At 40.1% G+C, this 14,911-nt stretch overlaps 1 protein-coding gene across 4 annotated transcripts in view; it reads left to right on the forward strand.

Moving 5' to 3' along the window:
• FSTL5 (follistatin like 5) overlaps positions 1 to 14,911 on the forward strand; it is a 323,696-nt gene that overhangs the window by 265,861 nt on the left and 42,924 nt on the right. For 2 of the 4 annotated variants that reach the window (XM_060278679.2, XM_035112814.3), the window contains 2 exons: positions 10,635 to 10,661; positions 14,313 to 14,431. In XM_060278679.2, coding sequence (XP_060134662.1) covers positions 10,635 to 10,661; positions 14,313 to 14,431 — 146 coding nt within the window. The remainder of the gene's footprint in view (positions 1 to 10,634; positions 10,662 to 14,312; positions 14,432 to 14,911) is intronic. The other 2 variants (XM_060278680.2, XM_060278681.2) reach the window with 1 other exon arrangement.

Raw genomic sequence — 14,911 nt, forward strand, 5'->3', positions numbered from 1 at the left:
GAGTATATCTAATTTCATAGAATTGTAGAGTTGGAAGGTACCCCAAGGGTCATCTTGTCCAATCCCCTGCAATGCAGGAATAATTTAATACTCACATGCAAAAATGTTGTTGAAAATAGAATGATGATAGTGACAAAGGAGGAAAAAATGAAAGTCCAAAAGTTTTCGGCAGGATAGGTAAAGGTAAAGGGACCCCTGACCATTAGGTCCAGTCGTGACCGACTCTGGAGTTGCGCGCTCATCTCGCATTATTGGCCGAGGGAGCCGGCGTATAGCTTCCAGGTCATGTGGCCAGCATGACAAAGCCGCTTCTGGCAAACCAGAGCAGCACATGGAAACGCCGTTTACCTTCCTGCTGTAGCGGTTCCTATTTATCTACTTGCATTTTGACGTGCTTTCGAACTGCTAGGTTGGCAGGAGCTGGGACCAAGTAACGGGAGCTCACCCCGTCACAGGGATTCGAACCACCGACCTTCTGATCGGCAAGCCCTAGGCTCAGTGGTTTAACCACAGCGCCACCTGGGTCCCTACTTTCGGCAGGACAGTAGTGTATTATACAGAAGTGGCTTGGTGACCTTCCTGCTGCCTTGCCCCTCCCCTCCCTCCTCCCAGTAAGCAACAGTGACCCACCTACCATGAAGCTAGTATATTGACATTAGAAGAGAAGTGATGAGGAGCCCTGGCTCTCTCCTATTGTCACTCTCTGCATGTTCTTCTTCCTAACGGCTGCACCATCAGGATCAAGATTAACCTGTGCTGCCATCATACAGTTCTTTTTCCATTGTTCTCCAATATATATACCTGCTCCATTATTCTTAGGTTCTACTTTTGGCAAAGTAGCCCTCCGATGCGTAAATCCATCACAGAACACTTGAACACCTGCTTTTCTGGCTTTGATGGGTAAAAAAGAAAGTGCCCTAGTTTAGTTAAATGTCTTCCAACCTGCTATCGAGAGAAAGTTCCATGTGGTCCCGACATCAAACCTGCCGCAAAGCCTGTTCTGTGTTGTAGAGTTATACAACTTTTATGAATTAATACAGATGAAAGGTTTCGGTCATAGGCCTCAGAAGCTTTCTTCTTCGTCTAAAGGAATGTGCAGTGAGGCACAGTGTATATATAAAAAAAGTTTCACAATATAAAGTTCATTCTTGACATACCTTCTCACCACAGCCCTGGAGACAGCTTTTTGGACCTCATGCATCATCTGCTTGCCACTAAAGAGGAGCTTGGGAGGGCTGGATTTTGTTGAGTGAGATAAAGGTTCTTCTATCTCACTGGGCTGTACAGAAGTAAAAGATATGAAGCATCCATTTCTCTTCCACTGGATTTCTTTGACAGTAACAACAAAATCAGAAACTCCAATTTACTGGTGAGAAGTGTTTAATATCAAGCAAATCTTCAAAGCATTTACATTATACTTACACTTAGAATTTGAGATTAGATTTTAGAGATGTAATAACCTACAGTGTGGTTTGTTAAGAGATTAATATGCCATCTTTTATAGCAGGCAAGAAAATGGAGTGATGGATAAGACCTTCAGTGGACTATGTGATGCCTGTTGCTCTTAGCAAGAATAAAAGTAAATAAATAGTCTGAGCTTTGGCTTTGGTTGCAGTTGGAGGATATAATTTTATTTTAAAGTTTCCTGCAGATAACACACTCTTGTCACATTTCTGCTCCCGAGAGAAGCCAGTACTACTAAGATGATAACAATTCATCATCAAAATGGAAATTCAAGATTAAAGTCAATGAAAAACACTGTGAAAGCATTTTATCCTGCAGTTGTTACAATCTTGTCTTCAAGAAGCAATGAGTTAAGCTTCTTTGACAGCTTGGCGCAATTTTAACAAAAGATGGTAATCTGGTAAACCCTTTTGACACTCCTATTAGTATTGGAACAATTTAATATATCTCTCAGTCCTAAGAGATTTTAAAGTCCTTTGTATATACGTAACATGCCTGTTTGCTTACCTGTCAACACTTATTTTATATGTATTGTGTTCCAGCCTAATCACAGAAATATAATAATTAACTCCGCAAGAGACTTCATGCAAACTTCAAACTTCAGAAGTCATAAACTTAGAGTTGAAATGTGATTTGGAAATAAAGTTACATCTCAGTCCACAAAACCATGCCGTGTCCCTGTGAGCCCATAAACTGAAAGATAGCAAGGCCTGTTCAATCAGACCAAAGGCCTATCTTGTTCAGCATCCTGTTCAGACAGTGGCTTATGAAAAGCCCACAGACCGGGCAAGAGTGCAACAATGTTCTCCCCACTTGGGACTCACAGCAACCGCATTCACAGCCATACTGCCTCTGAGAGTAGAGGTAGAACATAGCCATCACAGCTGGTAGCCATTCATAGCCTCAACCTCCGTGGATTTGTCTGTTCCTCTTTTAAAGCCATCCTCTTTGGCAACCATCGCTACATCTTGTGAGATCATGTCTATTGGTACATTAGCTTCATATATGTGATTAGGAGACCTTAGCATTCAGAGGGTGAGTTACACAATAATAAGACAGGTATTTCTATTATCTTCCTAAAGGACAAGCAGAGGAATCCTAACCCCTGATCTATGCTACTGGTAGGGTTTCAGGTTTCATGAAGGTATCCCTCTGCTGGGCACATTGCAATGGATCAACTGGAACCAAAGCCCTTCCAATTCTGAGGAGGTACCTGAACTGTGTCCTTAGGCTGTGCCAGTTTGCATAGCGAAACACCCCACTCCACCTTGTGCATTGACCAGCAGGAGCTGGCAGAACTGCAGATGTGGTTGGAAAATCCAGCCCAAGCTAGGATTTCTCCTTAGACTCATTTGGTTGGGAACCTATAGCTCATAATAGAACCCTGTTCCTTCAGTCTGTGGCATGCACACACAGGCACTCAGATTGCCACCTATAGGGAATAGGAGACTTGTGTGCCCCCTTCCATAGACCTATCCAGCTCTTCTCAAGGTCTGAGACTGCAAACCTAACCCTGGGGGTAAGCCCTGTGGAATTCAGTAGGATTTACTGCCAAGGATCGCCACCTGAATAACTAAAGACAGCTCTGTTATGTCCTAGAAAAGATTTCTCTGTGCATGGGCAATGTACCTGTGGCAGACTAAATTGAGCCACTACTATTTTAGTGTCTCCTCTCTGTTGTTATCCTTTCTTTCACAACATTCACAATGATTACTGAGTGTATACTGTGGTGGTGTGTTTGTATAAATTATGTTAGCCACAGAAGGATAATATACTCCAGACCCAGACCATGCAACCATCATCTGAAGCCCTTCTTCATGTGCCTCTCCCACAAGAGGTCCAAAGGGTGGCAACACAATCTTATATTTCTTTGTTGTGAACTACCCAGAGATCTACAGATGAAGGGTGGTATGCTAAGTAAGTAAGTAAGTAAGTAAGTAAACAAAGAAGTAAGTAAATACCAGTAACTCCCAGGGTGTACTATAGAGATGGTGATGATGATGTTAAAAATAAGACTGACTTAAGACATAACAACCATAGAGGAATCATGTGTGACTTACTATTCTTCCATCACTATAAGATCTCCCACCCCCTGTAGGTCTGTTGAGAAGGCATTTTAAACCCTCATGCTCTCACACATCTTCCAAAGGGGTTCTGTCTCTTCCCAGAATGTGTTAGTTTCCTCATCTTAAGTCATGTGGACATCTGAGGTCACCGTTATTGCTTTGATCGATGAACTCTCAAGGATAGCCTATGAATATATTTCAAACTTGGATCCCTGTTACTTAAAGGCCTCAGGATGACATTTTAAATAGTCTCTTTATTCATGTTTGAAACAGGAGAGGAATCATAGGCATATCCTAACCTTGAGGTCCGTTTATTTGGGTGACACTTGCTCGTAATAGAACTGTGGGAATTGGGCTATCATATATATTGTACATTATCATTGCTGTTACACTGTAACAACATAATAAACTGCTTGAACTTCTGTGGCACCAATTCCCGGGTCACAGATGTAATATAAGATGGTATTCAACTCAAAGTAAACCTATTGAAATTAATGGACTTAACTTAGTCATGTTCATTAATTTCAGTGGAGCTGCTGTGTGTAAGATTTAGCGCACGGGTGTCAAACACAAGGCCCGGGGGCCAAATCCGGCCCGCCAGACCTCGTCATGTGGCCCGCCGAGCGCCCCAACCAGCGGGACCCAGCAGCGGGACCTTGCTGCTGAAGTGCCGCGCCGACAAAGCACCGACAAATAGCTGGGGCGGGGGGTTAGAAAGGCGGCCAGAGCAGCGCTGCGTGGAGCGCCCCGAGCCACAGCAGGAGAAGGAGGAGGCAGCTTGCCGCGTCAGCGCCCGGCAGCGCCGCACGGAGAGTCCCGAGCCTCTGCGACGCAGCAGTGCTCTGTAGCACTTTGAATCCTCCTCCTCCTGCCACGGCTCGGCGCCTGGAAACGGCGGCTGCTGCTGCTGCTGCTGAAGCACAGACAAAGCACCCAGCAGCGCCGTGTGGAGGAGGAGGAGGATTCAAAGTGCTACAGAGCACTGCTGCGTCCCAGAGGCTCGGGACTCTCCGCACGGCGCTGCCGGGCACCGACCCGGCAAGCCTCCGCCTCCTCTTGCCTCACCTCCTCCTCCTCCTACCGCGGCTCAGCCTCATGAACGTGAGCTCAGCAGCGGCTCAGCCTCACGAATGTGCAACTCTGAGGCTTTACGCACTTCTCCTAAAACAGACATCCGCTGCCTCACGCTGCACGGGAAATGCTTTTTGCCCCTGGGTCCCTTCGCACTCTTTTCTGGCGCTGAATGAAGGCAGCGACCCCCCCTTCCCTTTCTTTCTTCCTCTCTCTCGTTCTTATTCTTTCTTTCCCACTCCTTCCTTCCTTCTTTATCTCTGTCTTCTCTCCCTCTTTCTTTTTATTTCCTTCTTTATTCCTTCTTTCCTACTCTTCTTTCTCTCACCTCTTTCCTTCCTCTCTCCCTCCTGCTCCCTCTTTTCTTCCTTCCTTCCTTCCTTCCTTCCTTCCTTCCTTCCTTCCTTCCTTCCCATCTTTCTTCCTCTCCCTCATTCTTATTCTTTCTTTCCCTCTACTTCCTTCCTTCTTTCTCCCTTTCCGTCTTCTCTCCCTCTTTCTTTTTCTTTCCTTCTTTATTCTCTTCCTTATTTCCTACTCTTCTTTCTCTCCCCTCTTTCTTTCCTTCCTTCCTCTCTCCCTCCCACTCCCTATTTCCTTCCTTCCTTCCTTCCTTCCTTCCTTCCTTCCTTCCTTCCTCCCTCCCTCCCTCCCTCCCTCCCTCCCTCCTTCCCTCCCTCTCCCTCTCCCTCTCCTCAGAAACATAGGATGCTGCTTTATACTTCTGGCCCTTAAACCCTGGAACCAGGAGAGCAGCTTCAGTGAGTCAACCTCAGCCAGTCCCTTTGGTGAAGGGTGGTGGCTCACTGGCAGAACATCTGTCCTGCATGCAGAAGGACCCCAGCATCTCCAGGTACCAGTAGCTCTGCAAAGGTCCTGCATGAAACCCTAGCGAGCCTCCACCACCCAGTGCAGTTACCAAAAATCATTTTTCAATAAATTGTACAATAATTGTACATTTGAATATCTACTTGCCATTATTCTGACTATGTTTCTGCTTTCAGAGCTAGTTATTACTTACATTATTACAAAAAACAGTAATAATTGAATGCAGTGACAATAATTTATGATAATAAAGAGTGGACACATCCCTTTGAGGATGTCCAAACTGCTGATGCGGCCCCCGATGAATTTGAGTTTGACACCCCTGATTTAGCGGAATAGCATCTTAGGTTTTCAGCTATATTTCAAATAGATATTATTGATATTTTTATTATGATGATAATTTTCAAAAGCTTACTTTGAACAATAAAGGTTAGATTTGAATTTCCTCTGGAATATTTTTTAAATAATGCTGCTCCGTTTCAGGCGATCTGGATTTCATGTTGTTTACCTGTTAATGAAGTGAGAGGAAAGTTTGCCACCCAAATATTTTGCAGTATTTTACAGATGAGTTGCATACTTGATGCCCAATTAATATTTCATCCTGCATTTTTTATTCTCTAACATCCATTACAGTTCCCCATGTTACCCAGTTAAGCAGCTGTGACTCTGTCACATTCTATGAAGCAACTTCTATAAATCCTTTCATCTGTTCACCCACAGCAAGCTGAAAATTATCTGCTTCCTGCATTTTGTGTCTAGAGGCTATGTTTAAAAAATAATATGCTTTTTCGCTACCATTAAATAGATCAATTTCTAACACCAGGGCCTCTTTTGCATGTCAAAGTCCTATCACCTAAGAAGAGGTTATGTGCTCTGAATGCTACTGACTTCCGAGGTTCATGGCCATCTTCTCCTGCCAGGCCTATAGAACAGCATAAGGCTAAAAGCTTTTTTTGACTCTGATTTATAGTCTAAAATTCTTTCACAGGGTCTTTCACAGGTCTCTGGTGCATCTCATACACAACAGTGCCTCTTTACCTCATTGATCTGGGAATAAGTTGTGCTGGCATTTTATGATATGCCTAGGTATGCAGAGATGAACAAAGACTTTCCGGGGACTCAATCTCAAACAGATTTTTTAAAAAATAAAAACAACTGTTGGGGTCATCTTTGTTTCCAAAGCCCATAAAACATCTGTAGATTACCAAGGGTTTATTTATAAAACAAGATTCAGCAGTTATCTCTGGGGTTATTATTCTAAGGTTATTGTCTTAAGAGAAAAACCCTGCCTACAGAATTTACAGAGAAAAGAAATTTCAACTGTGGGGAAATTATGCGGTCTGTAGAACTCTGTGGTTTCTATAGATAAAACACATCGTTTTAATTATGTTGTAGTTGGAGACAGATCTGCTGCTCTGTGAATCGAATGGAAGGGCTCTTTTCATTCTGAACAGTGAGTTGGATCAAGCAGAGGTGCCCAAAATGGACACTCCTGCAGATGAAAGAAGGGATGTTAGTTTTGCCAATTTACCTTTCCCTTTGTAGCCCCCCATTGGCACTTCCCATGCTGGTACCCCAAGTACCCAGAAAATATTTTTGAAGGCATTGGGCCAGGCATCCCCAAACTTCGGCCCTCCAGATGTTTTGGACTACAATTCCCATCATCCCTGACCACTGGTCCTGTTAGCTAGGGATCATGGGAATTCTAGGCCAAAACATATGGAGGGCCGCAGTTTGGGGATGCTTGCATTAGGCTCTCCATGGAACATATCATTAAAAGATATAAAGAATTAATGATTTAATGCGACAAAGATTGACAGTTATGGAGTTGTGGAAAGAGGCACAAAGTTAAAATGGACATATGCAGGACCTGTGGCAAGAGGCTATTCAGGCCAATGGAATAAACCAATGTTAGTGTGAAGACCCTACAATTTTAAAAGACCGAGGGGATGGCAGCTAAGCAATGGGTGGGCAATCTAAAATTAGCAGCAGAGCTTCTTTGGATTCAGGAAGCAAACAACAGAAAGCAATGGAGAGAACTTGAGGATGTGTACAGCCGAATATGGATGTGAGATGCTACAAAAGAAGACAAATGTGGAGTTCCACACTGCACAATTCTGGATCCTATCCATGGCTTCTTTTTTCTGGAATTTAAGGTGGTATTCAACTAATGTTTATTGAGAATAAACCCATTGAAATGAATGAATTTAAGTTAGTCCTGTCCATTAATTGTGATAGGTCTCCACTGAGTAAACATTAGTTGAACACAACCCTTACTAAATAATAAATACAATTCTACCACTTTCTTATAACTCCACCAAGGTGGTATATAGGAAGCAGAAAATGCAATCATGAACTCTGGCTGATCCAATATTGGTCGTGGATTCATTTTTACCTGACTGGGATCTTAGACTGGATTAGTCACATTTACTGATTGCATATTATTTTTCTGTAGGGCAGCCCCTAAAGAATCTGAAACTTCAGTATATCCAGGGACTGCTTTTTGGGGGGAGGGGGGGAGGAAAGGGATCTGTTTTGTCAGGAGACCTACAAGCTTAAATGGGATTCCACCCCTACCTGATCTCCAATATCCTGTCATGGGGACTTCAGTTGCAGAAATCTTCACAGCACTTTCCTTGATACCTCAACAGTCATATTGTGTATCTAGGCTGCCCTCAGATTTCCCTCTCCCACCTGGGATTTGGATTTTTTGCCTGTTATCTCTCCTTTCCAGCTTCTTTCTCAATCTCATACTGTGTACCAAATCACTCAATCCTATTACGTTACAAGTATGACTTTACCAATGATTGAGGCCTTGAACCAAGGCTCAGAGGACCCAATCCTAATTAAACCTGTGTCTTCTCAGCCATGAATCTTAATGATAGCAGAGATAAAAAGAGATTCAGAACAAAGTTGCCACAGTTGTTGTTGTTTTGTATTGTAGTTATTGTGCTTTTAACTTGGCATGATATACCAAAATCCAGGTACAGATCCCCCCCTTTATCCCCTAAGCCAGGGAAAATAGCCTATTGGTTCTTATAAATAATAATAATAATAATAATAATAATAATAATACATTTTTATTTATACCCCGCCCTTCCCAGTTCAGAAACCCGGCTCAGGGCGGCTAACAACAAATTTAAAACACTTAATTATGATACAACAGAAAAACAGCATAAAATACACTATAAAAGCACGAATAACAATAAACAATAAATAACAGAATGTAGCAGAATTTTGTTGTACTAAAAACTGTGATACATTTTCTGCATAACTGTCCTTGAACTGCAAATATACTCAACCAAATATTGATTCAGTCAATAAAACTTGCCAGTTAATGCACAAAAATGTTGCAAAATTATCAAATGTGTCTGTTAATAGGTAGGAAAGTAGTATTACATTTCTTTAGATGAGACTTTTTACTTGTATAGTCATTGGTTCATTGCTCTCAAAGTAATTTAGCTACAGTTTTGGTAATGAACTTACTTGTTTCGAATGATAAAAGTGAAATATTCAGATGATCTTACAGAATACAGAGTGTTTATTGGATTAATCAACTCCTTCCAGCAATCTCAATGGAAGTTACAAACTAATAATATATGGCTTGCTGTTTCAATTTATTCACATTTTTTTTCTGAGGGGGTCAGGATGAGAGAGCAATAAAGGTCTGAAAGAAGCATAGTTTTATTCGCTGCATGTTTTTAATGTATTTTTATCGTGTTGGAATCTATTGGTGGGTCTCTGGACCACAATAAAGAATTCAATTGAATTGGAAGAAATTTCCTCACAGATAGAACTCATCAGATTAGTGTTACCCCATTGAAGCTCCATCCAAAAGAAGTAAAAGTATCCCTTGAAACATGCAAGAGAAAATGTCCTTAAGTTTTGCAAATATTTGGCCTGAAAGTTAACAGAAGTAGGGGAAATGCCAAATAGTGTCAGGTCTCGCTGGCTACTGAAAGCAAATGTTTAAAGTCCATATTTTTTATGCACTGAATAATACAAGATCTATCTTTGCCAGGACCAAATGTGTAGTGGTGAGGGGAAAGAGGATGGAGAGACCCAGAGCACAAATATAAATATAACTTCTTAATGCCAAGAATTTGCCTTCCATCATTATTTTTAATACTAAACATGAATGAGTGGTTATTAGTTTGGTCATGCTATTACTGATACATAATATAAGGGTTTTGCCTTAAGCCTACCGGCCCAATGTAACAGGATTACCGGTAGCTCAGGAAAATGTTTGGATTTTCAGTAGAGCAAATAAGATTCCTGCATAGCAGAGACAAAAATAACTGGAGGAGGGAAACTAATTAACTTTCTGCCTGCCTTTTTCTTAAAATTCTAAGAAAAAATATTGATGTTCAAAAGTTCTTTTATACTATTGAATTCTCTGATGTATCAGTTTCCTGTGAGTGATCTGTTTCTGAAATGTCTTAGGAACTTTTAACTTGTACTTTGATTGGGTTGTGTCTGCTTTTGTCAATTTATTTTATGATCATGTCTGAATCTGCCTAGCTATGCTTCTAAAACAGAAAAAAATGATGTCATAGGTTGGATAATAAGCATTTGGGGTTCTGTTTCATTTTTCAATTGTAAATGTTTAAACCCAAACTCAATGAACTGGAGCTCAAATCTCAATAATAACTATCTCTTGTAAATATACTAGAAAGTCTCTCTCTCTCTCTCTCTCTCTCTCTCTCTCTGCTAAAGAAAATCATTGCCTTCAGTTTTGCCTTTTGAAGGCTCTAAGAAGCATCCCATAAGCTTCAAAGGAGTCAAGATCACGCAGAGCAGTTCTAAAGTGTCATTTGAATGCACCACTCATAGAATATTTTTAAATGTTTCACCTCTTTGAGATGCGATGAAGTGTTCTCCTTTAGAATTATTCATTCTAAACACAATAGCACAATAAGACTAGCTGAAGTATCCCTATTGTCTATATTGCCACTTAAAAATCTTTTTTTAAAAAAAAGCTTTGTGGTTCACATTAGCTTATTCATTTTCATTGAAACATGCTAGATTCCGGTCATAAATATCAAGTAAGTATATATCTAGGAGTCAAACAATCAGAATTTTGGGTAGATAGTTGATGTGTGCAAATCAATCTTGTATCATGTTCCTAATTTTAGAAACTGATGTGCCATTGCGTGTTATTTTCATACTCATCTGTGTCTTCTGTTCTTTTCCTCTTACATGCTGCAGTTGCAAACATACTGTGGAGAGAGGAAGGTACTAATATATATATATATTTCCCATCCTGTAGTAATTTTCTTGTCTGGTGTACATATTAAATTTGTAGTTAGACAATAGCTATAGCAATTATGTTTTAATTATGCATTCATTCTTCACAAATAGATCTTTGCTTCTAATTCTGTTATACGGTGTGTCATTGTCATGGATAGGGAAAAAAAAAACCTAATTATTATTTGGGGTGGAGATGAATCCTTGGTTGCAGTATCTGTAAATCTTTATCTTTTTCTTCTCTATTTGTACCTAAGAATAACCCATGTTTCTAAAAGGCTTACGGGCATATATGAGTTACTGTTGAAACTCCCTGTGGGGACTGTGCCCTTAACTTGTCCTGTTGCTGTCATAAATCATTTGGCCAATCAGCTTATCTTCAGTCAGAATGTTGACCCAGGAATGTGAATCATTCTTATTTTGCCAAGACTGCTATATAGCGAAACTCCCAGAGTAACAGAGAAGTGCTGTTATCTGATTACTTGGTGAGACAAAACTAAAAATCTTTAAAACTTGGGAAGTGTGTGTGGAGTGGGAGAGGGAAGGTTGGAGTTTACCAAAACCTACCGCTTCTGATATAGAATATAAGAATACAGCCAGAAGTTTTAATTGCATTTATTAATTTTTTTACCCTGCCGTTCCTCCCAAAGGAGTTCAAAAGACTCTATGACTCAAGTGATAGGCAAATATCCTTTAGCTGTTATTTTCTTCTCTTTTTTACTTTTCATTTCTTTCTTTCTTTTTGGTGATAAGCAAATGTCCTTTAGTGAGTTCAGAAGCAACATATCATTTATTTACTAGTTTCAGAGAGTTGTCCTTAATAACTCATTCCATATGTCTAGTTTAGTCCCTCAGGTCTCACCACACATAGGGCACATTCAAAATATAAGAGAAAACAATGGGCAAAATAGTCAATATATTAAAGAGGAAAGCAAAAAATAGATCCTGAATTATAATTTAAATTTCCAATAATCTAAATCTTGAACGTACAATGTACAAATATTCAAATTCCTCAGTTATTACCTCCAACAAAAATAACTGTTTACATTTTAATTATCTGGTTTTGGAAAAGAAATATTTACATTGCTCACATCTGAAACTGAGATGGTTATTGGCATACTGTTTTCTATAGGGGTTTAAGACGTATCATGGAAAAATCTTGGAACAGGCCCATTGAAATTAATGAACATAAGTTAGTTATGTCCATTAATTTTGATAGGTCTACTCCAAATCTTACTAATATTGTATGCAACCTATGTGATTTTCAGAATCAACAGACACAGTTAAGTGTAAATGAGTACAATGGTACCTTTGGTTGTGGACGGGATCTGTTCTGGAGGTCTGGCCGGATCCCAAGGTTTTTGCAACCGGAGAAACCGCTTCTGCGCATTCGCGTGTGGCAAAAACCCAGAAATATACTTCCGGCTTTGCCGCTTACTTATCCTGAAGTTTACATAACCAGAGGGATATGTAAGCGGAGGTACAACAGTATAGCAAAATAGTAGGTAGGTTTTTAGAAAACATGTCAAAAATCAGAATTAGAGTGAGAAATTCAGCAGTTAGAATGCATATGCTAGCTGGAACCTGTGCAACAGAAATAGAATGCTTTATAGCAGGCAATGTCTGCATGCTCTTTACTGTTCTTCAGAGAGATTTGCAATTTCCAAATGTCATGTTTTATTCACTGTCTTTGCTAGCAAAGCACACATACATATAGGGCTGCCAACTGTATGCTGGCACCTGTTCCTATGCCTTGAACAGACATTAGGTGACAGTGCTCCAAGCTGAGAAAAAATTCACTTGCTGATTTCTACAAATCAAGCTGCTATTAAAGACACAGGAGCTACTTGTTTTGGGGTTGTCTCACAACTATAGACATATTCTTGTCAAAAGTAGATGTCTACTTTCAGTGCAATATTGGGGTATATAAAAACCAATGACATAGAATGACCATTGAAATGCAGTGGTTCCTTTGAATAGCCATGATAACATGTTGAGTTTCAGAGAAGCCATTGGAATGTGTCAATGTGTACACATGTGAAAAGACTTGCCACTTGCTGGATACATTTTTGTTTTTAAACTGGCCTTTTAATTTATTCCCCCTACCCTTGCTGATTTTTCTTCTTTTCTTTTATAACTTGCTTTGCTTTATCTGCCATGTTTATTTTTGATAGCTGGCTTTACAATTGCCCTTGTAGGCAACCTTGAACAGTTTGGTTTTTAAACTAGAAAGATTCTAAACACTCAGAGAGAATTCTAGCTATTCCAGATGACCATTTCTTTGTTCCTCCAAAAATACATAGCTGTCTGCTGGGTCTGTGTCAGCTGAGTTTCTGAATGGACATGCAAACAAATTGACAAGGGTCGGGTTCTGCTGAATGCCCTTGCCACCCTTTATTCCACCTTCATCTGCATAAAAAAAATCAATTGAATTTCTGAATGGCCCTATAAATGCGGTGAGATAGTTGCATCCTGCTAAATTTCCTTTAGATTTGGGTTTTGTAGTCTGCCAGGTCAATGAACAGATTCTGCATTCAGGTCACTGTGAGAAATTGAGCACTTACCTGTATGAAACAAGGAGCCGTCCCCAACCAAGACCTTAGGAAGCTTACAGTCCAACCCACCACTTCTCCCTGTCACCATTTTGATACCAGATAGTCTGTATCAAGAAAACCTACAAGAGATCCTCTCAGAAACACCACTAGTATTTCTGACACCATGTCAAAGGAGATTCCATCTCTAGTACTATGTAAGAAATATGAAAAACTGAAGCACCAAGACAAAATAACTTGTGCAAAGAGGAGGTTGGCCATATAGGAACTCTTTTCTTGGCTTCCAGTTCTGTAGCCAATTTGTGAGAATGATGCTATTTGTTCTGTAGTGCAATACCAGATATAATGGAGGGTTCCATGAATATTTGTGCAACAGAATGATCCTACTAAAGTGTTTCAAAGTATAGAGTTGTATGCAAACACTTTGACTGACACAAGCCAGCTAGGATGTTCACTTTTCATTGAGCCACTTGCACCATATCCCAATCTGTTCCAGCAGATTCCTCAGCACCTTGACTTTTTAAGGGGCCAAGCTCTGGTGCCCCAAATTGAAGGGACAAAAGTACTTTTTGTTACAGCAAAGCTGGATGGGGTGCAACCATAAAATATATTTTCATATGATAAAACACTTTTAACAAAATCACTTAGAAACCCAAACCCTCCATAATTTCTGTGTTGCCATGAACCTCTAGTTTACCTCTTCCAGCCTTCACAAATGGCACAATGAGAAAATGTAAATAATGTATTATTTCTTGTTGATCCTAAATGAATTAATAATTCCTTACATTCTCTTTTGTCGCAGGTATTTTCAAAGTATGCCATATATTTCCAGACTAATATTCATGAAGCCATTTTGCTTCTCAGGGGGGTTAAAATGTGAAATCTTGTATCACATTAAAGTTTCATTTTAAGTCTACAGTGTTTTTTTTTAAAAAAAAAATAATCCCACAGGATTAGTTTAATTAATTTTACACACATTAACAAAATTTTATCTGGCCAAAAAATTAGTCAAAGCTTTGGTGCATGAACTTTCCCCCCCCCCTGAGTGGTTTAATTTTGTACTTTTAAACATGTTTTTGTTCCTAAGGTCTGGGAATTGGGAATATGTTCTATGTATTTTATGAAGATGGAATCAAAGTGATACAGCCAGTGGAGTGTGAATTCCAGAGACATATAAAGCCTAGTGAAAAGCTCCTTGGATTCCAGGCAAGTATTCTGAAACATCTACCGTGTTTCTCCAAAAATAATACACCATCTTATATTTATTTTTCCTCAAAAAAACAACAACACTATGGCTTATTTTCAGGGGGTGTCTTATTTTTTTCCTCCTCCTGCTGGCATTGCTGCTGCGCCTATCACTATGTCTTATTTTCGGGGTATGGCTTATATTCCTTGAATGCTTAAAAATCCTGCTATGGCTTATTTTATGGGTATGTCTTAAAATATGAGAAACAGGGTAGTTACTCTTTCCTTCCACCATGCTTGATATTGCAAAAAGCAGAATGTGCTCTTTGAAATGTTCTATCTGCTAATGAAGCAACGGTTGACAAATGTTCCCTGCTCTTTTCTGTCATTGGGCCTCCACAACAATAGAAGACCCTGACATGATTGGCTCCCAAGAACTATGGGCAGAAGGAGAAAATGTGTCCATGCCATGGACTATCTTGCTCAAGCGCATGTGGAAGT

The sequence above is a fragment of the Zootoca vivipara genome, chromosome Z1 (genome assembly GCF_965207765.1).
Source record: "Zootoca vivipara chromosome Z1, rZooViv2.hap1.1, whole genome shotgun sequence".
Taxonomy (NCBI): domain Eukaryota; kingdom Metazoa; phylum Chordata; class Lepidosauria; order Squamata; family Lacertidae; genus Zootoca; species Zootoca vivipara.